General features: G+C 39.5%; 1 protein-coding gene across 1 annotated transcript in view; it reads right to left on the bottom strand.

The window, feature by feature from the left end:
• Positions 1-25,827, bottom strand: part of LOC117820938 (formin-like protein 13) — a 96,430-nt gene that overhangs the window by 47,846 nt on the left and 22,757 nt on the right. The window contains exons 9-11 of the mRNA XM_034694892.1: positions 15,336-15,447; positions 6,723-6,813; positions 3,636-3,722 (exon numbers count right to left, since the gene is read on the bottom strand). Of these exons, the coding sequence (XP_034550783.1) occupies positions 3,636-3,722; positions 6,723-6,813; positions 15,336-15,447 (290 nt within the window). The remainder of the gene's footprint in view (positions 1-3,635; positions 3,723-6,722; positions 6,814-15,335; positions 15,448-25,827) is intronic.

Genomic DNA, 25,827 nt, shown 5'->3' with positions numbered 1-25,827 from the left:
ACTGTTTGGTTGGAGGGATCATTGTTTCTTTGTTTACGCTTGTCAAGCTTATTAATGATGTTTAATTGCTTTAAATTTACAAAAAGGAGCCACCATGTTGCCTCAAAGTGATCTTGGGTGACATTAAGCCATGAGATACAGGAAACCATATGCGTCAATCTATGCATGTGTACTTGTCTGTTTACTTTAAACCCACCTGTTGTTTGCTCTGACGGTCAACCTGAAATCAGTTCTCTTAAAGGGATAGTCCTCTTTTTTTGAAGTTGGGGTTATACTGCACTTCAGAGACTTGTAGTTTCCTTTTACACAGTTCTAGTGGCAGCCATAGGACTTATTTATTACCTAGCTGTCTTAATGATGTAAGATGCTTGATTCTGATAGGTCCAAACCCCTTGACACCGGTTAATAACTTTCACTTAAATGAGCAACACCACAGTCAAACTGATCACACATCATGTCAAATCAATCTGCAAGTGGGTTCCGGCACATTTAGCTTCTGCTTGTTGACACCATAGACCGTAAGTAATGTTTGCATATTGGATCCTGTTCAGCAATATGATCAAGGAGCGGAGCAGGTGAGAGCCACTTTATGTTACCAGTCTCTACAAAGAAACTTAAACCATGAGCGGTGGTGATGATAGCAGCAGGGTTCAAAGTTGTGACATTTGTTTAGTTTGAAAGGTGTGTGAACCACAGAGCTCAGAGAAGAAGGAGAGCTGAATGAGGATAGTTTCATGTTCAATCCACCGCAACAGGAAGATAAGAATCCATCACCATGGAACAATAACTGACGGGAAATCACTGGGACTATTTTTTAAAAACTGTGTACATAAATCACTTTAAATCAATAAAATAATCTTTGAATCAATGTTTTTTCACAACATGTTTGTATTTTAAGTTAGTAGCCAGGTAATAAGCAGGATAATGTTTGGTTAGCAGGTTGGTCAAGACCCCTCCTCTTCTCGTCTGGGTCTTGTCCCATAACAACCTGCTAACCATACATTATCCCTTACATTATGTCAGTATAAGTTGCCGTTTTAAAAGAACAAAGTAAAGCAGTGTTTTGGATGTGAGCATAACTCATAATCTCATTTTTCTTCAGCCCAATTAAAATAACTCTGATCAGAGACTTGACGTCACTGTCTGCACAGATTCAGAGTTAAGTGATCCAAGTAAGAGGTGCGTTCGTGAATCAATCATTGAATCTGTTCTGCTGGTCTAATGTGCTGAAAACAGCAGAAGAAGAAACTGTTCCTTCTTCCTGTTCCTGTCATGCACAAACACTGCTTAAATTATTTTAACAAAACATTCTATCCCCCTTTAATGAAACACCATTGGCCACAGTTACATGATGCTTTTTAATTTGGATTAATTATTCAGAATTAAATCATTTGGAATTAAAGTATTCTCCTTCGCGTTTACATGGAAATAGTAACTCTGAATTGAGGTTAAGGTCTGGGGGCTGGGAAGGGTTCTGATTGGACAGGGGCGGGCGTGACATATTCACATCTACTGGAAGAAAACAGACTCCAGTTCCTGCTTCTTTCATTTTCGGTTACAACATGGAAGACCACACAAGTGACAAGTCCCAAGTGGATTAACTTGGATGGTACAGCTTTAAAAAGGTCCACATTTTTACGCTTCCTTCCATCAACTCTCTTTCATTATATCCATTTCTTCTAAGGCTCCTATTAAATAAATAGTCTCGGCTCGAGTCCAACGCTTGCTTCGGACGGCCTGGAATATGTGCCCGCCAGCGGAATATGTGTGTCATCACGACAGGACAAGGGAGCACGCGCACCAACCGGCATTCATTTAAAGCGGAACGAATGTACACACAATCATTCAATTTGGATTTAAAATCAGAATAAACCAGACACTTACTTTGGATTTAAGTTTAATTCGGAATGGTCATTTTCTAGGCGCAGCCAAGTGGCGGAGGGTTTCCGGTTCGGTGGCCTTGGGATTCCGTCTCTGCTCTTTGCAGATGATGTGGTCCTATTGGCTTCATCAAACGGTGACTTCCAGCTCGCGCTGGGACAGTTTGCAGCTGAGTGTGAAGCAGCGGGGATGGGGATCAGCACCTCCAAGTCTGAGGCCATGGTGCTCAGTCGGAAAAAGGTGGCTTGCCCTCTCCGGGTCGGAGGGGAGTCTTTGCCCCAGGCGGAGGAGTTTAAGTATCTCGGGGTCTTGTTCACGAGTGAGGGGAAAAAGGGAGCGGGAGATTGACAGACAGATCTGGGCGTCTGCAGTGACCGGTCTGTCGTGGTGAAGAGGGAGCTGAGCCAGAAGGCTAAGCTCTCAATTTACCGGTCAATCTACGTTCCGACCCTCACCTATGGTCACGAGCTGTGGGTAGTGACCGAAAGAACGAGATCGCGAATACAAGCAGCCGAAATTAGCTTTCTCCGCAGGGTGTCTGGGCTCAGCCTTAGAGATAGGGTCAGGAGCTCGGACATCCGGGAGAGGCTCAAAGTAGAGCCGCTGCTCCTCCGGATCGAGAGGAGCCAGATGAGGTGGTTCGGGCATCTGGTTAGGATGCCCCCTGGGCGTCTCCCTGGGGAGGTGTTTCGGGCATGTCCGACTGGGAGGAGGCCACGGGAAGGCCCAGGACACGCTGGCGAGACTATGTCTCTCAGCTGGCCTGGGAGCGCCTCGGTATCCTCCCAGAAGAGCTGGTGGAAGTGGCCGGGGAGAGGAGTGTCTGGGCTTCCCTGCTGAGGCTGCTGCCCCCGCGACCCGGACCCGGATAAGTGGAGGAAGATGGATGGATGGATGGATGGTCATTTTCAATCTGAATTAGGTGTTTACAAGGTCATTTTTAATCTTTTTAAAGAGGATTTAATTTTCATTCTGAATTAAAGAGGAATTAAAAGTCTCATGTAAACGTAGCCAGTGAACTTCAACTTCAGGGCTCAAACTTAAAAGTGTCTTTTTAAAGCTTTAAAACTTTAACCTTCTGTTTTTTCTGTTTCTATATTGGTCTAATAACAAGTGGTATGCACCCCCCTCTTGATTGGAGATACATTTCCTTGCAGTCTCTCTCAGTTGAGGTGTTCACATGAAGCCCTTTCACTCTGATCACACTGTTATTCTAATTATCAGTGGTCCTTGTAAACAGCTATTTATACCTTATTCCGCTTTTTAAGCTGTATTGGAAGCATTTTCTAAATTTGGTCCCTGTATCAAAATAACTTTGTCATCAGCATCCCTCCTGAATATGAATGTATTCTAAATAGCAGGAGTGCTTTTCTTTACCATGATGAAGGTCTTCATTCAACACATTCCCCTCGCTCTGCAGTCCTTTATTAATTCTAGGTCAATTGGCAGGAAGTAATCTGAGGGTATGTGATCGTTAGCTTGGGCTCTTTATAAAAGGCCACATGATGTGAATTATAGGTTGCATATGTACAAGGATATATCTGGTAGGTCAAATATTTCCACGCTGAGTATGAAAGCCTGGTGAACAAAGGCCTTTTCCTCTTCATTGTGAGGCAAACGGTCGTTTCTCTGTATGTTAACACACCACTGTGATTATAGAATAACTGCAGCCCTCGCTGAAAACCAGAACTCATTGATATTTTTCATAAGTCCTCTTCTGTAGATTTGACGCTGCAGGTGTTCGATGTACTCACCGGCTGCAGTTCATTCATGCTGTTGGGCAGCTCTCTGAGGGTCAGCAGCAGGTCCAGTTGAGTGCTCAGATGAGGGATATTGCACATCTGTAACAAGAGTTAAAAGGATGTGAGTTAAATGAGCAATTATTACATCACACGCTGGCTATAATAAAAGGTAATGTATAAAGCCAGGCTGCAGGGCGGTACAGTTGTTAGATTGCCGCGGCTCTCTCTCACAGACTCAGTTTCTGTGTTGAGATTACCTCAGGCGAGAGAGAGGAGTGCTGCAGGCCTGTCGACAGGCTGATTTAATAGAGAAACTGAAGGCTTGACACCTCGAAACGATTGGCTGAGCTGCCTAGTCGACCTTTGAGTCTGTGCTAACCTCTAATAAATCACTCCACATTGTCAGACAGTCCCGCTCACGCTCAGGTGCCGTCTCCTAGAAGCCAAAGGGCACTTAGTCTGAGGGATGGTCAAGACGGATATTAGGATAAGTGTAAGGAATCAAGGTGGTTCTGTAGAGTCATCCTGCTGTTTGTCTGAAAGAAAAAAAAAGCCTGGTTTGTATCATCCTCCACAGTCTTCAGCAACGCACTCTTCCTCTTGTCACTTTTTCTGACACATTTTAATGCCAAACTAACAGGTCACACTAACTCTCTGCCAGAGTGTAACAGGATCATTTATTTCCTCTTTAAATTAACTGTTTCTCACATTCTCATGTAGATTACCGACTTTGTATCAGATCCAAACAGAAACTCTCAGGTTCACTAAATCAGAAGAGTAGAAAAGGAAGACTCTCATTAAGGATTTCCACTTTGGCACAGCGCAGGGTTTTCAGATCCCAGTGAAGCTTTAAACCCTGATTCAGGAACATACAACAACCTCATGTGCAGCGTGGTGCAACGAATGATTAGGATTTGTTTCATCTTGAGGAAAAGGTCAATGCTTTAACGTTAATATATTGATCAGTCTGTTTTGTTGGTGGAAAAATTGTTTGCAGATGACACTCTTTTGGCAGCCACAGACATCCAAATTGGTGATTGATTATCCTGAACTGCATGACAGGATATCACACAGTTTTTTTTACAATCTACAGGACAGCAAAAGAACTGCCCTACACCTTTTACACTGGAAAAAATGCCCCTCCAAAAACAAGAAAAAAGGTACTTTTACCTTAAAATAAGCAAAAATATCTGCCAATAGAACAAGAGAAAATTTGCTTGATAAGATTTCTTAAAATAAGACGTAATATTTAGAAAACTGTGGTCTTAAAATTAGTAGAAAACGTATTTTAAGCAATATTTGACCAGTATTTTAAAGCTTAGTGTCTCAGAATAAGCCAGGAATGCTAACAATTAGGGGCGCTGGTGGCTTAGCGGTCTAAGCGCCCCACGTACAGAGGCTACAGTCCTCGTCGCAGGGGTCGCTGGTTCGATTCCCGACCGGTCGACCATTTCCTGCATGTCTTTCCCTGCTCTCTGCTCCCCACATTTCCTGTCTCTCTTCAGCTGTCCTATATAATAAAGGCAAAAAGCCCAAAAAATATAACTTAAAAAAAAAAAAAAAGGGAATGCTAACAATTATTTTTTTCACTCAAAAAAAGATTTCTGCACAAATACATTTAATGTCAACTTCTTCATTTGAGATATATTCACTTTAATTTGAGCTGTATTATAGCGGCACTTCTCTAGGTTTAAGACCCTCTTGTACTTGAAATAAGATGAAAAAGTTTAATTTGAGCATTTTGAGATAATGTCTTCTCATAGAGAGCTGGATATACTAATATTCAGTCATGTTGTTTTTTTTAGGATAAGCCAGCTATGCTCTAAAGTAGGTGTTTCATTGTGTGCATGTAGTTTGAGGATGTATAGTTTTATCTGATTTAGGAGAAACAGTGCCTGAAAACTGTAACCCACCCTTAAAAAACAACCTTTCTTTCTTTCTTTCTTTCTTTCTTTTATCAATGGAGCTGTTTTCTGATAGATTCTCCAATAAAATGCATTTACTTAAATCGAGTAAAGTGTTTGTCTTAAATCAAGATTATCCATCTTCTACAAATAAGATCTCAGCTTGAAAAATGTGTGAAATGTAAAATAAACCTTGTTTCTTCTAAATTACAAATCAAAACAAGATTGTTGGACTTAACAAGATATTTAAGATGTCTTAATTCAAGTCCCTATATCTTGCTCAAATGTTACTTGTATAGTAAATGTATCTTAAATCAAGTGGGAGAAGACATTTTGACTCAAAATGAGACAATTTCACTTGGTATGATTTTGAGTTTTTGCAGTGTAGCCATAAGATTAAAACACATCCTGGTGATATGAGGGAGAACACAGTGCAAGAGGCAGGTGATGTTCACTTTGCCAAGTGTCACAAGGAGGAAGCATTTGACTCCAAACCATAATGATGCTTGAAGTTGTGAAGATTCATGAAGAATGTCAGAATTTTTGTGTTTCTTTTTTTATAATTGAACCGTTTTGAGTCAAAAAAAAGTTTGAATTGCAGAACATTAGCTTCAGGAACAACCTGGAGAGGAGTCAGCAATCTCCTCTAATCTCAGGACATTCAGACGCTGACATTTCAGTCTCTATTAAGTGCAATACTTAAATACCTGCTTTAGTTGGCAGCAATAAAGGGAGTTATTATGTGATGATTATCTGTTTAGAAGCATTCAGGCTGACTGTAGTCTAGCACAGAAAATTGTGCCTCCAGGAGTACACGAGGCTCTGTCTTGCATGTTAAACCTCTTATGTGTGGTGTCGAATTGTCCTGCAAGTCCTGCTCTGAGGGCTCATCCTGCATTTCATCACCCACCCTGCAGCCTTCAGCCAAACACACACCGGTCAGATGACTGCCAGGCATGCTGGAAGGTGATAACCAGCAAAATGAAAAGAGCTCGTCATTACACCCACAGTGTGTGAATGAGGTGGCAGGTGCAGGAGGACTGGACAAGTCCTCCTACAGGAAAGTGCTTCTCAGGCAGGAGGCGGATTAGACTGAGCGCATGTTATGGTGTCATGAGACCAATCCCAATGACAATACTTCTATTAAATCTGTTAATTATGATTAAAGTTCAACATCAGGACCTGCAAACTGTACCTCCATCATGTACTGGTCCACAATATGCAGCTCTGACACAGGTCCTTTGTGGGATTTGTACTTCTCCACATCATCCAGGGTGGGCACATACCTGAAACATTAAATACAGAAATAACAGTGTTACTGTCTTCGTAATAATTCTTAATCTTTATATTTTAAAGGGACATTTCCTTGGTTTACATCCTCTTCATTTCAACTCAACTCATTTTTATTTATATAGCACCTTTCATACATTCAAGCATGCAGCCCATGAAGTGCTTCACAGAAAACAACAGCAAAAGATAAAATCATATGAGACTAAAGAAGATAAAGGAATGTGATATGAAATACTTAAGAACAAAATAGATTAAAATTAAATCAATTCATAAATTAAAAAAATGTGGGCGCTGGTGGCCTAGTGGTTTAAGTGCCCCACATACAGAGGCTACAGTCCTCGTCGCAGGGGTCGCCGGTTTGATTCCCGGCCGGTCGAGCATTTCCTGCATGTCTTCCCCCACTCTCTACTCCCCACATTTCCTGTCTGTCTTCAGCTGTCCTATCAAATAAAGGCAAAAAGGCCAAAAATATAACTTGACAAAAAAAAAAAAATTAAATATATACCAGAGAAATACAATAAAATAATTATAAAAAAGAAGATAGAAAAAAAATAAAATTAATAAAAATGGTGTTAAAACAATAGTCATAATGGTAATAATGCAGTCTAGGTTTAAAGGGAAATTACTCAAAGTTAAAAGCCAGATTAAAAAAGGTAAGTCTATAATTTCCTTTTAAAAACACCCAGAGAGCTCACTGTTATAATGTCCCGAGGCAGAGAGTGCCCACAGTTCACAGTTCCACAGTTCCACATCTGCCCAAGTTATCCAGTGAAAACTGCTGTACTTGAAATTGTTCTCTGAGTGTCTGTGCTCACTTTTTATAAAAAGAATATGTTGCATTTCTGGCACCGGTGCCATAATTTGATGTTATTAACATAGACTGTATAAAATATGGACGTAGTATCCGTGACGTCACCCATCTGTTTCTGAAGCGCTGTTTTGAAGCCAATCGGCGGCGGAGAGGCGGGCTTTGAGCCTCCTAGCCAACAGCTACAGTGTTCCCACCTGTCAATCAAGTCAGCAGTGCCTCTCATTGGAAGACTCCTAATCTAAATATCTTCCAAATTGCTGCGTTAGAAAAAAAATCAACCCCGGTACAGTGTGTGCTGAACGAGAAATGAGCTATCCAGACTACACTTGTCTTTTGTACCAGACTGTAAACATGTTTATTTCTGCTGTAAAGATCGGCTTTTTTGAATTTGTGTGTTTGTGGTTTCTGGTACTTCTGGAGCCAACCTCAAGTGGATCCTCAATGAACTGCAGTTTTTAGCACTTCGGCATTGGACTCATATTTTTAGACTGGAGGCTGCCGCTTAGTTATAAGTCATCCTAAAAAATGTGCATACTATTTCAGCCTGGATTTGTCACCTATGCTTGTAGTGCAAGCTAGTTTTGAAGCTATGCTGCAAATAGCACAAATGTTAAACCAAAACATGAGTGTAATTCCAAATTTGTGGCCATGTCTATCCAGAGCAAATTTCAAGGAAGGAGAAAAAAAACTATCGTCCTTTTCTTCATTATGCTCTCTTGGAAATTTTGAGATCATTTCAGGACAGGCTGCCCCTGAGATTCCCCAAAGTAGCGGGACGTTTTCTCTGTCAGACGAGGGGAAGGGAAGGCAGGGCATGACTTTAAAAGGACACTACAGTATTGTCAACATTGAGTTTATAGCATATCCACAAGAGATGCATGGAGATCACACCAGTCGCTCACAGGTTTCATGATATAACTGTCATTTCCACCTAATCAGTTGCTGTGAATTTTTCCAGATATAACCTGCTGCATTCTCACATTAGCTAATATGACTTCCTGTGAAAAATCTACCAGGGGGACAGGAAAACTTCCAGCTGGGTAAAGTCCTGATGGAAAGTTTAGCTGCAAACTTCTGGTGTATGTGAGTTCAGCTGCTCCTGCACAAAGAGCAGAACCCAGCTGTATCACTCAGTTTAACACACTCTGTTAACGACATTTACCTCCAACACTAACTGGACATCCACATCAGACATGTTGAAATCCACATCTTTCCTCGCTGGTTTTAAGTGGGTGACAGTTGATACTTTTTTTTTGTGTCACTGTCACTCAAATATGATCAAATCACACCCACACAGTATTTTTGAGTGTTTCATTGTGATAAAAAAGGCAGCTTTTCAAATCGGATTTGTCTTTTTCACTCATGAATATTTAATGTTATGTCGGACGAGTTTTCTATACCTTCATTTTTTCTGCATTTGTGAGAAAAACAACAGACAGGTGCACATGAACTCTCTAATGAGTGAGATTCACCTTATTTAACACATGAGCTCTCATGCTGATGATGTTTTTAAATGTCTTTCTTCTTAATATAAATAATCAGCATGCAAATTCAAATGAGCTATTAGGCTGAAGCTAGAGATTAAGAGATTAAGTCGTGTTATTTTGTGTGCTACTAGAGCTCTGCAAGAAAATAAAGAGGCATTAAAGGAGTTCAAATCCCCTGAGCATCACATTCATGCAAACCTTCAGTGACTGTTTGCTTCTGCAGCTGAGAGGACCGATAACAGAGTACATCCAACCCAATGTTGTGGGTCATAAAACTTAAGTAAATGAACCATACATTATGATTCAATTCCACATTAAACTGCTGTCTTTGTCAAATAAATATATATGCATAGCAACTGTAATGGCATGTGTCACAGCAGGGACTATAGCAGCAGTCATATGGTACAAAGGAAACACAAAAATAATTACATCACATGCTGAAAGAGTTTCTTTTTGCAGGTGCTGTGGTGAATATTTTATCACTCACAGTAAGGAGTGCATGCTGAAAAGGTTTGACCTCCTCAGGTCTATTATGTGGAGGGTTGTGGATTGGATTTTTACTCCCCGTCACAATCAGGAAGGAAGCAGTATATTTTTAGTTTCTTGATGATAATTTCCCTGCTTTTATTGCTCATATTTTGATATGTTCAGAACTGTTATATACATTCTATAGGAGTACAATTGTTGGCAGTAACAGAGGACATTTACTTGAGTACTTTACTAAATTACATTCTTTTAGTGTCTACCCATTACTTGCATTCATCATTTTACATCTCAGTTCTTTCTGATCTTACTTCCTGTTGAGTTCTTATGTGGTTTGGGTTGATTTGTTGCTGTTCTTATTCTATGGATGGTTGTTCCTGTGACTTTTCCTATTTTTTTTGGAGTAGCAAATCTGTAAATCTGTGGTATATGAGTTCAAAAATGTAAATAATGTATTCTAAATTAAAGGTGACATATCACGCTTTTTTCATCAATACATATTGGTCTAAGAGGTCCCCAAAACATGTCTTTAAAGTTTATGCTCAAAAAAACACTTTGAAATCAGATTTTGGCATGCCTGTAAAACCGTCTTTTTCAGTCCTCCTCAGAACACTCTGTTTTCTCTCTGACCACGCCCCCTCAGGAAGTGGATGTGCCTCGGCTGTCAAGCACGTTGATCTAATGTTTACATGTTGGCTGAATATACACGGCTGCTCAGAGATCACGTTACTTCAACCCTCTGAATCTGATCCAGAATCTGATCCTGACGGAGAGGCGCCTGTAGCAGGACCTTTCTGAAGGATTGGTCACAGATTTAGTGTTTCTTGTTGTTTTATTTATCAGTATGTAGACGTGTATCTTGGTACACAGCTACGAACATGTAGCTATGTGGCTATGCTAACTAGCGCTAGCACTTATCCATGATAAATAAAAATCATCCACTAGATCTTCAAATCTGCAGACGTGGGGAGTAAAACCGACCTCTGCCAGAAAGGCAGCAGGACCTTTCTGAAGGATTGGTCACAGATTTAGTGTTTCTTGTTGTTTTGTTTGTCAGTATGTCGACGTGTGTCTTGGTACACAGCTACAGCTACAGCTATGAACATGTAGCTATGTGGCTATGCTAATTAGCGCTAGCACTTATCCATGGTAAATAAAAATCATCCACTAGATCTTCAAATCTGCAGACGTGGGGAGTAAAACCGACCTTTGTGTTTATTAAGACAGCCTACAACTAGCATGCCTCCCTCCTAAGCTCCTTGTTAGCACACATTTGTGCAGGTAATGAAAAACGGAGGAGGGATTCAGTATTATTTTATACAGTCTATGGGCTGAACAAGCTCCGAGCTCTGACTCCGTGACAGACCGGATATTGTTGTTACGTAACAAAAACACGGAAGTCTGCAACGGCTGGTTTCAGCACACATTTACAGAAAGGTGGAGAAATCAAAACAGGGGAAGAATGGATTTTTTTCATTCTCGGGGGGTTTGTAGAAATGCCAGGGACACATATTTCAGGTAGAGAACCATTAAAAAGTCAATTTTGCATGATATGTCACCTTTAACATAATCTAGCAGAATACATCCATGTCCTCCAGATTGCACTCATGCAGTTTGCAATTTTTTTAGATTTCCCCCCCCCAAAAAACTTGAATACTTGACTAAAGTTATGACGTTGGGTTCAATGTCCACCACTGTGTGGGTGACCATGTCACATTATTTCATGTCATATTTGATATATTTTCTCTTTTAATCTCTTACCTTAAGTTGTTTTGATTTGTTGCAGCTTTTATGTTGCTTAATTCCCTGCTGTTCTGCTTTAATTTTTCTAGTTTCTAAAAGTATTCATTGAGTTCTCTTTATCCATCCATCCATCCTTTCATCCATTGTCTTGACCACGATCCCATTCAGGGTCTAGGGGGGCTGGAGCCAATCCCAGCTGACTTCGGGTGGAAGGCATTCTTTTTAAATTAGTTTTATTTTATTTTCATTTGTAAAGCACTTTGTAACCCCGTTTTTTAAAATTGCTATATAAATGAAGTTTATTTATATTATTATAAAATAATAATATTTTATATTTTATTGTATTGATTTATTTCATTCATTCATTCATTATTATTATTATTATTATTATTATTATTATTATTATTATTATTATTATTATTATTATTATTATTAGATTTGATTTTATTCATGTATTTATTAATTAATTTATTAATTAATTTATTTTATTTTTATTATTATTATTATTAGATTTGATTTTATTCATGTATTTATTAATTAATTAATTAATTAATTTTATTTTTATTATTATTATTATTATTATTAGATTTGATTTTATTAATGTATTTATTAATTTATTTATTTATTTATTTTAAATTATTATTATTATTATTATTAGATTCTGTTCATTTATTTAATTATCTATTTTTTATTATTATTATTTTTTTAATTATTATTGTTATTATTAACACAGCGTTCTATTGGTCTACATGTTTGAAGAGCTACTAGCTATTTCATTCTTTAAAATTCATCAATCATGAATGATTTTAAACTCCAAACTTCTGTCCTTCCATAAAACAAGAAAAGGAAACACTGCGATGAGGAAACACTGACAGAAGTTTTGTGTTCAGATTGTTTTAAAAATTAATGCCACAATTGAGTATGTTTGTCTATTTCCATCACATGTACTTTCCCATTGTGACCTTTGCCTCTTAATGTTGTCACATGCTCTTTAGCATTCCCACACTCGTGCTGATTTAAAACAGTCTGCAGAAGTAAAGTGATTAAAAGCCGAGTAGTCCTGCTGCTCTTTGTCAGCTTGTATAAGCCGCGAGACGCTGATGGAAACAGCCATTTACTCGATCGTACTGAATTTGAACCCGCTTGTCTTAGAGTGGACCTCCTCTGACTGAAGGCACATTCACTTTTTCATGAGCCGGCCTATGTGCCACTGGAGAAGCACCGGCCATTAATATTGCAGCACCTGTAGGGAGTGGTTCCTTCAAGATTGTATTCCTCGGGCCTACGCCACAGCGCATTAAAATATATATTACGTTTTTCTTAGAATAAATAAAATCCTCCACACAGTACATTAGATCACTCTCCTTTCAGGAGGTCAGCAACCAGAGCAGCTGAGTAAACTGCAGGTAAGATTCAGGAAGCATTTTACCCACTTTCAGTCATATATTCCTGAGGGCATGTCAATAGTTTCCATCTCCACAAATAACCTGAGATAAAACTTTTATTAGTAAGCTGCTCTGGTAAAAGGTTCTGGCATCTGCTCTTTAGTATTAGGACTCTGCAAAGGCCTGCGGTGCAAAACGTGTGTTTTTCTCACAAGATCTGGCAGTAGTTCAAGCTGTTTCTCACAAAAGACTATAAATAATGAACTTAGCCTCTTTGACGTCACACATTGGTTTGTCAACTGCTTTTTACAAAGCTTCCAGTTTGGCATCGTGGTGGATGCAGTGTTGGTTTTGGGAGCAAGAATGGACTGTATTTGGATGAGCGATAGGCAGGCACATGCCAAGTTGTCAAAGCCAAAAGTCTGTGCCTGTGGTTAATTCATTATCTGGCAAATGAGCCAATCAACCATCATGTTGCCCAAAAGGACGAGATTGTTTGATTTGGTGGCTGGCAAAAGTTGTTTCCTTGACAAAGAGCGACCGGCGGGTAAAAAACAGAGCAGGTAACTTAGAATAACCAGTGCTCTCATCATTACCGTCTTCTCTTTGGGCACCAACACTGACTGAGACGCAAAAAGTTCAACCAAATCTGGTTCTAAGAGGCACTTGGTCTTTGTTGAGGTGCTTGAAGACGAGTCATGATCTGTCTTGACTTCTGAAGTCCTAAGCTGACTGGTGGGTGGAGTTTCTCCTGGACTCTGACATAATCATTCATAGGTTGACTGTTGACTTAGATTTTCCTGGGGTTGTTTACATACTCTGTCTTAGGTGACTTCTTAGGGTCACCAGATCTAATCCCTCACTGGTAAAACCCCGTTATATCTACAGTCACTAATCAAAATTCACAGCACAAACCGTAGCCTGCACTCAAGTAACATTATCGACCTCATCACACCCATAGCCCGGACCTCCTTTGGCCGCACCTCTTTCCAGTTTTCCACTGCAAATGTTTGGAATCACCTGCAATAATCCTCTCAGTTTCTTGTTTTGTTTTTATTTATTGTCATGCCACCTGTGTTGCCTTTTCACCCAGGTCGTTACTGTAAATGAGAATTGGTTCTCAATTGACTTAGCTGGGGAAATAAAGGTAAAATAAAAAAATGAATCTAAGGTGTTGACGTGGCTTCAGCAGTTTTGACAGAGAGATCAGAACTGTACTGTGTGTTCATAAGTGGTATCTAAAGTCTGGTTTATACTTTTGCATTGGTCCTATGCCATCATGAGCACTACATGCTTATGCACTGGAGTATCTACATCATTCTGCAGTACTCTGCCTGAACACTAGTTGGCAGTGTAGTTTCTTTGCTAGTAATTTTGCTAGTTTCCACTACATTCTTTATTTGTTGAGCACAGGAAACCATGGGAATCAATCTTAGCATGTTGTGTTGGAATTGGAGCTGATAAAAAATTATAATTTTATAAGAAGTGTCTTTATGTAGACTTGAAAAGCCCTCATTTACAATGAAGTCAAGCATATAAAAGAAACATTAAACCTTAAAAGAATGATCATCAATAAAAACAGATAACAGATAAAAAGTGATGTTAAAACAAAGTCAGTTAAAACAGGTGTAATCAGAGGTTATAGAGTTAACAACTAGGGATTTAAAATGACTCAAAGAAACCAGTGCATTCATTTTTAAAGTGCTTTGTAGTGCGTTCCAAGCAGATGGTGCAAAAAAAGCCAGAAGCAGATCTTCCAAGATCAGAATGAACTCCAGGAACCTGGAGCGTGAGCCAGTCATTAGAACTGTGCTTTATAAATAAACAGATGTGTGTGCAAATCATGACTTTCAGATAGAGAGGACCATCCTAACTTTGTGTTCCCTCTTTTGCTAGAGGGACTCTTGGAGGAGATTGAATGTACGGCCATTGACTCAGCATTGGACGGGGAAAGCCAACCAGTGTTCCAATGAGATAACTTTTGTTGTGATTTGGTTTTCTGAATAAAAAATGATTGATTGACTTCTTGGGTGTTTAGTTGCTACATTTAGTTGCACAGTCAGACATGATATGTTTCCAGGATCTGCATGAAAAGAGGTCCCTAAAAAGCTCCAACAACACAAACTCATCCCATAGGTTGAGTTTGTGTAAATCAAAGAGTCAACGCCCCAAATTTAGCAGAACTCTGAGACTTAAACTTGATTTAAATGTATACACATGTTTTGATCAGAGCAGAAGCTAGGGAAATGAAAATGCTTTTTGAATGAGGCTTCAAACGTGTAACATTTTAATTAGCATTGGCCGTTTTAATATCAGCCTCTACTGGGATTGACTCCCTTTTGGAGCCAGCCTCCAGTGGCCCCACTATGAACTGCAGCTTCGTTGCACTAAAGCATCCCAGCCCCGGGGATTACTGCTTTAAGATTTCACCATCTGTAACCTGCTTTTTAATACCTCAGTGATTATTCCTATGCTTCCATAGTTGACATCCCCGCCGACAGAGACACACATCAGCCACCCGTGGCACACACAGCCATTCACCTCTCGGCTTCAGTTGAGACGCTATTAGCAGTGAATACAAATCAGCTTTTTTTGGCACAAAGTCATACCTCCTCAGAGAGGTGATGTGCTCATCAGACAGGCCTCCATCTTCCTCATTAATGATGAACAGTTTGTCCTTCAGCTCTCCCGGCTGCACCAGGAAACTTTTGAGGAAAATGTCTAGAAGAACAATAGATTAGAAAAAAGTCAAAACATGCAATATTACATGAAAGCTTTTCTCTTGACAGATAGTCTTCTTATCCTGCGATGAAATGACTCAAAAAAGCATTGTGAAGACAAAGGGCCCTTTGCTTAATTACTTTCCCTCATATGCCGGAGGGAAATGCACAAATTTGCATTCTATCAAGTCAAAGCTGATGTGATTTTTGTTTTACAGGAAATGTCTCTGCATAAATCAGGAGCTGGGAGAAGCCTTCATTAGGAGACAGAAATTTCAGACATGCCTGTGAAATATACGGTGAGTTTTACTAAACACGTTGGAGATGTTTGTGTCTGTTAGATGCTGCATTGATCTGAAGGTGTCAGCTCTCCTTTAGAGAAAAACAGAATCACTTTATTTTTCTCTCATTTGGAATTCTTATCTTTGGTCTGTTTGGTATTTTTCACACTCGGGTTTAGCACAAACAGAAACCTAAACACACGAGATTGCATCTGAAAGTCAGAGAGCTCACACATTAGGTGCTTTAGTTGCTCACATGTGAAGGGAAAACTGACATCTCTCCACCTTATCACCTCCATATCAGCTGGTTCATGATGGATCGAAGCTTAGTCCCTGCAGACTGAGCTTACTGACTCAACTTGTTTCAGACTGAGAGGCTGTCGGCTAACTTCTGGTCAGACTTCTCTGCCCTGCAGGTTTATGTCTAAGGAAATATTTCAAGTGCTGAAAACACTGTCATGAAAGTAAAGAAAAATAAGTATTCTTGGACAAGAAAGAGACAATTGAAAATGAGGGCTGTCAAATTTAACGAGGAGATGTTAGCATAACATCACAAATAGACTGGAAATCAATAAAACTGCATGTTTGTTTTCTGAGAGTCACAAAATCTGCAATTATGAACATCATACGCTAACTCACAAATGTATAACTTGGCTTAAATTTGCATTATTTTCTTTTTTAGAGATCTGACTGGCACACTTATTAAGCTTTTGGTTTGGGGTCCTAGGCTGGTTATTCTTAATCTTTGAATATAGCTTAAACAAAAAAAGCTGTTTCTACTCTTTATGCTAAGCTAGGTTACTGCTCAGCTCCAATCTGCAAAGATGAAATGTTCAAACCAAGCCAGAAACCTTGGTGTAGTCATAGACTCAGACCTTAATTTCAGCAGCCACATTTAGACAATTACAAAGTCAACCTATTATCACCTTCAGAATATATCAAGGATTAAAGGACTTGTGTCTCAGCAGGATGCAGAAAAACTCCTCCATGCATTTATCTTTAGCAGACTAGACTACTGTAACGGGGTCTTTACAGGACCCCCTAAAAAGTCCATCAGACGCCTGCAGCTCATACAGAATGCTGCTGCTCGAGTCCTAACAAGGACCAACAAAGTAGACCACATCACTCCAGTTCTTAGATCCCTACACTGGCTTCCTGTCTGTCAGAGAATAGACTTTAAAATCCTGCTGATGGTTTATAAAGCACTGAATGGTTTAGGCCCAAAATACATTGCTGATCTGCTGCTACTGTATGAACCATCTGGACCTCTGAGGTCTTCAGGTACTGGTCTGCTTTCAGTCCCTAGAGTCAGAATGAAACATGGTGAAGCAGCGTTTAGTCATTATGCACCACATATCTGGAACAAACTCCCTGAAAGCTGCAGGTCTGCTCCAACTCTCACCTCTTTTAAATCAATTTAGACTTTTTATTTGCCACTGCCTTCCTATTTTAGCTTATTTTAACCCACTTTAAATGCAAATTTAAAATTTACTTTTAATATATTTTTTAATTTTCCTTTTCTTTTCTGTTTTATTATATTTGTCATTTTAATGTAAAGCACATTGAGCTTCCCTCGTGTATGAAATGCACTTTACAAATAAAGTTGCCTTACCTTGCCTAAGCTAAGTGAACAATTTTCTGGCTCTACCTTCAAAATGACCAGAACAGATTTTAAAGTGTTGTCAAGTTTCATATGTGTGCCTGACTCATTCCTTGAATCACCTCAAAGCTTACACTGAGGCCTGTATAAAAGGCTGACATTGTTGTTAGCATACAGCTAAAGTCAGTGGGATGCCAGGTTAGCTTTAGAGAGATTGGGGGGATGACATGCTGCAAGGGTCAGGGATTTAATCGAACTCAGTCCACCTGCTTCGAGGACTTTAGCCTCTGTGAACCAGCACTAGGTGACCACACTTTTTTGCATTTGACTGTGCACCAGCTTTCCCTCGACTATCAGATCTGCTCACACTTCAAAAGATACTGTTAGCAAATGCGCCCTCCTGTCCTGAAAATGCAGCTTGAATGTTTGTAATGCTGCTGTTATTTAACTACACCTTGTGTGTAGTGGTTCTTGTACCAGGCTGTAAACATTTTTATTTCTGCTGTGAAGATCGGCTTTTTTGAATTGGTGTGTATCAAGGGAGAGGTTCCGGTGGCTGGTGGTGAGGCTTTCAGCAGTGTGTCTGCCCCCTGCTGGCTGGCTGCAGTATAGGTCAAAAAATCCGTCTCCCCCATTCATTTGAATGGGGGAGACAGCCGCCGTAGAGAGAAACTTCAAAGGACACACAGCGTCTTGTGACGTCACGCTGTAGGGCGGAGCTTATTACAGTGACTTCACAGGCTCTGGCTGCACAATGGCGGCGCCCAGGAGCGGGATTTTATGGCTTCAGAACTGTACAACGGGAAGAGGCGGAGCAACGCTGTCCATTTTTATTTACAGTCTATGGTGTGTATGTGGTTTCTGGAGCCACCCTCAAGCGGATCCTCGATGAACTGCAGTTTTTAGCACTTCTGCATTGGACTCATATTTTTAAACCGGAGGTTGCCGCTAGGGCTGAAGCAGGTAGCTACAACTTAGCTCCAAGTGAAGTGTCTATAGTTTCAGTGCAATGCTAACAACATCTGATGCATCCAGTCAAGCTGCAACATGGAGTTATATTTTTTTTAAAGTTATATTTTTTGACTTTTACACCTTTATTGACAGAGGGAGAGGACAGTGGATAGTGTAGGAAACTGGGAAGGACATGCGGGAAGGAGGCCACAGGCTGGATTCGAACACAGGCCACCCACTACATCGGCACGCAACTTAACTATTAGGCTAAGTCCATGCACAACATGGAGTTATATTTGAAGAAGATGTGTAAAGGCAGGTCATGAATTAATGTGTGTGTGACCTGTGTCCCTAATTAAGGTCGTACGGGGTTATTGTCTATTTAAGGTAGGAACCTTTGTTGTGTCGTCAGGTGTTCCGCCCGGAAGGTTAAACATTTTTTGACCGCTAAAGCAGCATGGTGCTGCTGGAGTTATGTGCCGATATGTTTGTATTGGACACTTTGGGAGCACAGAGCATGAAAATAAACGGACCAGGAGTTCAATTTGCAAATATGACTTGGACTTTCATTCATCAAGCACGGTAACTCCAGCGCGTCAAATAGGTAATCCATGTGCAGCGCCTCAGTGGCTTAAAGCTTTTGCTTGGCCTCTACAAGATGCATGACCTATGCAGATGTTAAAGATGGATCTGCAATTAAGTCATGCATAACCTGTGTTGCACAACTAAAAGCTTAATCCTCAGGAGGTTTTTTGTTTGTTTATTTAAGTTATGTATTTGGACATTTTTGCCTTTATTAACAGGCAGCTGAAGAGAGACAGGAAATGTGTGGAGTAGAGAGCGGGGGAAGACATGCAGCAAAGTGCCGTGCCTAGGAGTCAAGCCAGTGACCGCTACAATGATCACTATAGCCTCTATATATGATGTAAACCTGATCCTGCCCTCCTCTTAACCCTCAATTTAAAGGCTGACATATCAATCTCACAGATGTCAAACTGTCTCTAACAGTCATAATTTCAGCCAAATTGTTCTCTCCTGAACCCTTTTACCCGACTGTTTGAAAATCTGCTCATGAAACAGTGAATAAACTAATCATGCTAAATGAGAAGTATTTTGAGATACAAAGCTGTAATCAGCACGTCTCTGGATCCTTGACATTAAAACCCTGAGACAGTAATTCCCTCACCAGGACCAACAGAGACATTCATGTCACATTTTCAAATGAGGAGCCACAACATCAAACATCCAAATAATGTCGAGCGCTGCTTGTGTCCTCAAGAGTGAGGCATCCGCTTCTGGCATGAATTATTAAAAAAAAAAACAGAAAGTGTAAATCAGGCCTGCGCTGACTGGCACTCAGACAAACCGGGCACTGCCCCGGCAAATTAGAGTGTGGAGATGGAGAGTGATCCCACCGAGCGCGGGAAGCCACAGGTGTACTTTTAATTAGGAGTGCGACATTTCCAGTCATTAAATAGGCAGCATGCACCGCGGCTCTCAAGGTAAATAACCATATTACTCGGACACACATCCCGAACAGAGATGCACTTTGATCATACAAAACCACAGTGGAGCTCAACCCAGAGGAGGAAACACTCACACAAGCAGTGTTCTTGACATCTTGTACCTTCAACTTCAATATGTAAATTGAGACTACTTTAAACTTTCAATTCAGGGCGTATAAGATGGGAAATGTTGGGGTTTTATGATCCACTACCTTGAATACACTAAGATTTGACATTAAAACCATGATGGCTGCAGTGGCGGTTCTAGACCAATTTTACTGGGGGGGCCAGGCTGGGGCCAAGGGTGTTGTCAGAGGGACACATTCAACCCTGACTAAGGGGCTGAGAAGGGCAAGGACCGGCTGTGAACAAACTGACAAAACATCAGTGCATCCCTATATACAAGACATATATACTACTGTGTACTAGATCAACATGCAGACTGACAGCAGCTGTTTGGCTGTTTACACTCAACATGAGTCCCTTAGCGCTCTAAGGGACTAGAACCAAGTGCCACACGCATGTGTTCCGCCTGTAACATCGGCGCGATACCGAAGCTTTTTTTATTGTATGATATTATGTAGATTGTGTAGGTGTGGAGGGGTGCCACAGGGGGGTCCAGGTTCAGTTTTACAGGGGCACTGGCCCCTGTTAGCCCCTCCCCAGAACCGCCACTGGATGGCTGTGTTTGGCATGTGACCTTGATCAGTAAAGAGCAACTCAACGGAATGTTTGCATTTCCAACAGAAGCCCCTGATTTAATTCTAATTGTAGTTTTAATCCTTAAAAGAGGAAAAATATCTCAAATTTGAATTAAAAAAAAAATTGAATCAGAAAAAGTCTGAAAATCAACACCAAAATATGCTCATTTGTGCAGAACTTAGTGTGTTCTTCTTTCTTGTTTTGTGAATAATTAAAAAGTTTAGATTTTCTTTGTATCCTTGTGTGTGTGTGTGTGTGTGTGTGTGTGTGTGTGTGTGTGTGTGTGTGTGTGTGTGTGTGTGTGTGTGTGTGTGTGTGTGTGTGTGTGTGTGTGTGTGTGTGTGTGTGTGTGTGCGTAATTGGATAAGGGTCTTTGTTGTTCTTTTTTCATTTTGGCACTTTAAAAATTAGTGAGGTTGGTTAATTATGTTGAAAAAATCCAATGGTTAGTTAAGAGTCTAACTCTTCTCTCATTGGTCCAGCTTCAGAGTAGAAGTTGACCCTCAGTCATGTAGACCTTCAACGCTCAGAGATAAATGTGTTTTAGTCTGAACACAGCTTCTTCTGCTTCAAATCATGCCTGTTAATTAATCATCTATTCATTCAGAACATTAGCTGTATTGGATTGTTCTTTGCTTCTTGAATCATCCTCAGTCTCAACCTCTGGATGAGACTACAACCAGTAAACTACTATAGTGGTAACTTCAGGGGACAGCTATTCAAAAGCTGATGTTCCTGAATCATCCCTAACACTCGTTTCACACGTGTACAAGCACATTAAAGTTGAGCTGTTGATGGCTTCATCTTGTTTACTTCTCCTCTTCTTCTCCTGTTGAGGTTTGTTTACTACCCAGCTACCTTCTGCCCATGTATGCTGTTCATCTAGCCCCGGGTACAAACTGTGATGCATGTGCAGAATGCCTAAGCCAGTTTTGGGCTGAGAAATTCGACTTAGTGCAATCTAAGTCAGACTTACATGTTCACCTGTATTTTAAAAGTCCTGTTGTAGTCAGACTAACGCAGTAAACTGATTCTCTAACAGCATGTAAATGCACTGACTGCATCGCGTTGGCATCATGTTGTGAGTATACCAGAAATGTCTCAAAATCAAGATGGCTGACAGAAAGTCTGAAATGAAATGCAGCTCTGGGATATCTTAGAAACCCTGTTTTTATAAAAGAAGTAACTTCTGTTACAGTCGCTCCTATTGTTCATTTGTCTTTTTGATTTTTCTTCTCTTTCTTCATCACAATTTGTCAGATTTTTCTCTGGCAGTTTGTTTAAGTTGTGACCTCTTTTGGTGTTCCGTTGGTGAGAGTTGTGGACTGTTTGTCACGATGAAATCACCAACTTTAACTTTTACTTGCGTCCCTGTTTCCCAGCAACCCCGCTTTTTTTTTGTTTTTACCCATGCTCAGCTGGTTGAGCTGAAGCCGGCCGGCTCATCGGCCGAACCGCTGGATATTCCTGCAGAACTCTGGAGGTTTAGGACGCATAGAGGCAGAGGAGGCATAGAGCTACGAGGAGGAGAGCTGGTATAAGAAGACAGAGGTTTATGGAAAGGAGATAGAAGCAGTGTCTCTCCTCTCTCATCACAAGCAACGTGAGATCTCTGGCTAATAAGATGGACGAGCTAACAGGACTAGCCAGGAGTCAGACAGAGTTTCAGGAATGCAGCACTGTGTGCTTTACGGAAGCGTGGCTGCATCAGGATATTCCCGACCACAACGTCTCCATTGACGGCTTCCAGACTGTCCAGGCAGACCGGGATAGCCCAGAGAGCGCTGTAGGCAACCGACCATATTATCTGTAGCTTATTATTGTATTTGTATAACTCATTGTGTATAGAGCAACTGTAATAACTGAATCCCCACCTGGGATAAATAAAGTATTTCTGATTCTGAGTCTGAATTTATTTGTAACATCATAAAAAAAGGAGAAATATCATTGCAAAACTTCCAAGTAATGGTTTTAGGTTTGGATAAAATAAGGATTAATCATCTTTCCACTGAATTGGGTGTTGTATTTCTGTATTTTGGAAATACTCCATCTCCATCTTGAGTTACTTTTGTTCTGTAAATCAGCTGATTTATGTATTTCAAGTATAACTTGCATGGTTTCTTTTTTTTTTTAACAAAACCAGAATTTTCAAGTTACTATGTCAGTGTCATTGAGTCATCTTCTATGAGGAGAGCTTTAGTCTGGGTTTATTCATGCTCTCCCATAATATTTGCTCTCCAGTAAAATGTCTGCTGTTGTGCTGTTCTGCAGCCTGCAGGCAAAAAACTGTCGCTGCGGTTTGATCTCCTCAAGGGTATTTTTTTCAAACAAAGATGGAAAAACTTCAAAACTCAACACTTCTAAAGCTTCAGCACTGAAAATTCAAGAACTAAAAGTCACACTCTCTACCCCAGTGGACATGCAACAAACAAAACGTGTGAAAAAGAAATCAGTTATTTTGTTCAGGCATTTAGAAAAAGCTGCATTCATGATGTCTTCTGTTGTTAAAACTTCAGTACCTCGCTCAAAATGATAAATATTTAAAATGTAAAATTTAATGTCACTTTGCACGAGTTTCCATGTCATCACTTTGCAAGGAAACATCGCTCTGTAACCTAATAATTCATGCATGAAATGCAGTTTACTAAAGAAAGTATTGTTCTTTCTGTATGTTTGTTTTAGTTTGACTTGTTTTGTTAATGCAGTTTACTAAAGAAAGTCGTGTTCTTTGAGTAACAGGATGCACTTCAATCTAATCCCCTGTACGTTTGTTTTAGTTTGACTTTAAATGCAGCATTTGTGCTTGTTTTTACAAACTTGTATCCATACTTTTACTCGGTTACAGGATCATTATACCGCTTTTATCCGTGCAATAACATACCAATCTATTTATAAGATAGAGGTGTACATAGTGTGTATACATCTGTAATAGTTGCCATATTTTATTCTATTTAATTTTATTTAATTTTATTCTATTTTATTCTATTCTATTCTATTTTGTCTTATTTTATTCTATTTTATTTTATTCTATTTTATTCTATTCTATTTTATTTTATTCTATTTTATTTTATTCTATTTTATTTTATTCTATTTTATTCTATTTTATTCCATTTTATGTTATTCTATTTTATTTTATTCTATTTTATTCTATTCTATTTTATTTTATTCTATTTTATTCTATTCTATTTTATTCTATTCTATTTTATTCTATTCTATTCTATTTTGTCTTATTTTATTCTATTTTATTCTATTCTATTTTATTCTATTCTATTTTGTCTTATTTTATTCCATTTTATTCTATTTTATTCTATTTTATTTTATTCTATTTTATTTTATTCTATTTTATTCTATTTTATTTTATTCTATTTTATTCTATTCTATTTTATTTTATTCTATTTTATTTTATTCTATTTTCTTCTATTGCTATTTTATTCTATTCTATTTTATTTTATTCTACTCTATTCTATTGCTATTTTATTCTACTCTATTCTATTTTATTTTATTCTACTCTATTCTATTTTATTTTATTCTACTCTATTCTATTTTATTTTATTCTATTTTATTCTATTTTATTTTATTCTATTCTATTCTATTTTATTTTATTTTATTCTATTTCACCTTTATTATTGCTATTATTATTGTTATTATATATTTTTAACTATGTTAGTACACTGTTGTTTTCCCCTGTCCTGTCTTGTAAGCTGCTGTAAGAAAATAATTTCCCCCAATAGGGGACCAATAAAGTATATCTCTTACCTCTTCTATATTCTTACATCAGGCAGAAGCAAGTGTGTGTAGCAGGATTTCACTTCATGAGACTTTATCAATAAATTAACTGGATTAAATAGTGTTGTTAATGCATGCAGATCCAACCACACCTGTTAGTGTTACAGGGAGTTCAAACTCCCCTACACCCACACACTTCCGCACACATAAAGTGTATCCCTGTCTTCTATGTCATGCAGGTTTTTCAAAATAACGCAATCAAAAAAAATCAATGCAAACAATCTTGTTGTCAGACGTGTTTTGGATCCTGCCAAGCTCTTACACCTGCTATAAATAAGCACATGAATCATTACAGTGTCTTCCTGTGGACTCTGGATGCAGCTGATGTTGTTTCTTGCCCACAAGGATCATGTTGATTACCAGAGGAAAGCACTCACAACCGCAGTACACTAGTAATACAACCACCTGCTCATGCTGTCTGACTCCATCTGCCTCAGCGTGCAACTGCAAATAACGTGATGTTTTTAAAGTCAACACACACGCAGCCAGAGTGCAAACTAACAGCCTGATGCTAATTAACAGTTCTTAGCTTGCTCGTTAAATATTGATCACAGGTTTGTGATATTATTTTATCGGATGTAGTGTGACTATCTACTGAGCCGTCGCTAAAAACAAAGTGAGACCTGGCATGCACACCGGCTCTCGGTGTAACGGCATCAGATGACTAAGTAGTGTGGCGGGGAATGCAGCCTGAGCCGAGTAAACGGCACAAATTTAGACAGGTTTGTGGTGATCAACATGCAGACAAGGAGAGGGAGGGGCCAGTGTGAGTGTGTGCTGTGGGCTGTGGGTGTCTTGGAGGGGAGGCGGGGGGTAAAGAGACACAAAAAGGAGAGAAACACATGGTGTTGGTGAAACTTATCCCTGGAGGAGTGTCTGTGCTTGATTGTGTTAACAAGCTGAGAACTTGTGTGTTATGATTCTGATTTTAAGAGAAACGAAGATCTAATTTAAGTCATGTTGCTTTAGTAGGGGAGAATGGGGTTGGTTGTCACACGGGTTGGTTGGCACACTCATTTTATCTCGCCTCCAGAGGGTGCTGTCTCTCAAATTGGGGTATGGACATTTCCAGAATTAGGATCAGAGCTCACCTACATAGTCTTCTCTGGAGTAAGACAGCTGAACTTGAGGTGAGAGGACTTTTTGTGTTTTTCATGTCAAATTGTAAATATTCAGCTACTCAGTATTTTTCTTCTAGGCTTTTAAACGATGGGTTTATAACAAAACAAGTGTTACCCTTACAAAGTGTGAGGGGAAAGCTATAGTTTAGATTTTTATTAGCTAGCTAAACAGTTGTTAGATGGTTGTTAGCCTTGATGCTAGCAAAAAATTCCAGTTGGGGTTGGTCGTCACGTTCTCTTTGGGGTTGGTTGTCACATGTAACAACCAACCCCTATGTTGGCAAAATCATGCATGGTGAAATTAGTTGGAGTGTGCAGACCCTACATTTGCCATCACTGTAACTCAGACAGTGACTGCATGTAGCCTAGTTGAGAAGGCCATTATTATTAACCCGCAAGACGCAAAGAGGCTGACCTTTAGGGCGCAGATGTATC

The sequence above is a fragment of the Notolabrus celidotus genome, chromosome 11 (assembly GCF_009762535.1).
Source record: "Notolabrus celidotus isolate fNotCel1 chromosome 11, fNotCel1.pri, whole genome shotgun sequence".
Taxonomy (NCBI): domain Eukaryota; kingdom Metazoa; phylum Chordata; class Actinopteri; order Labriformes; family Labridae; genus Notolabrus; species Notolabrus celidotus.
This window is presented reverse-complemented; position numbering and strand designations above follow the sequence as displayed.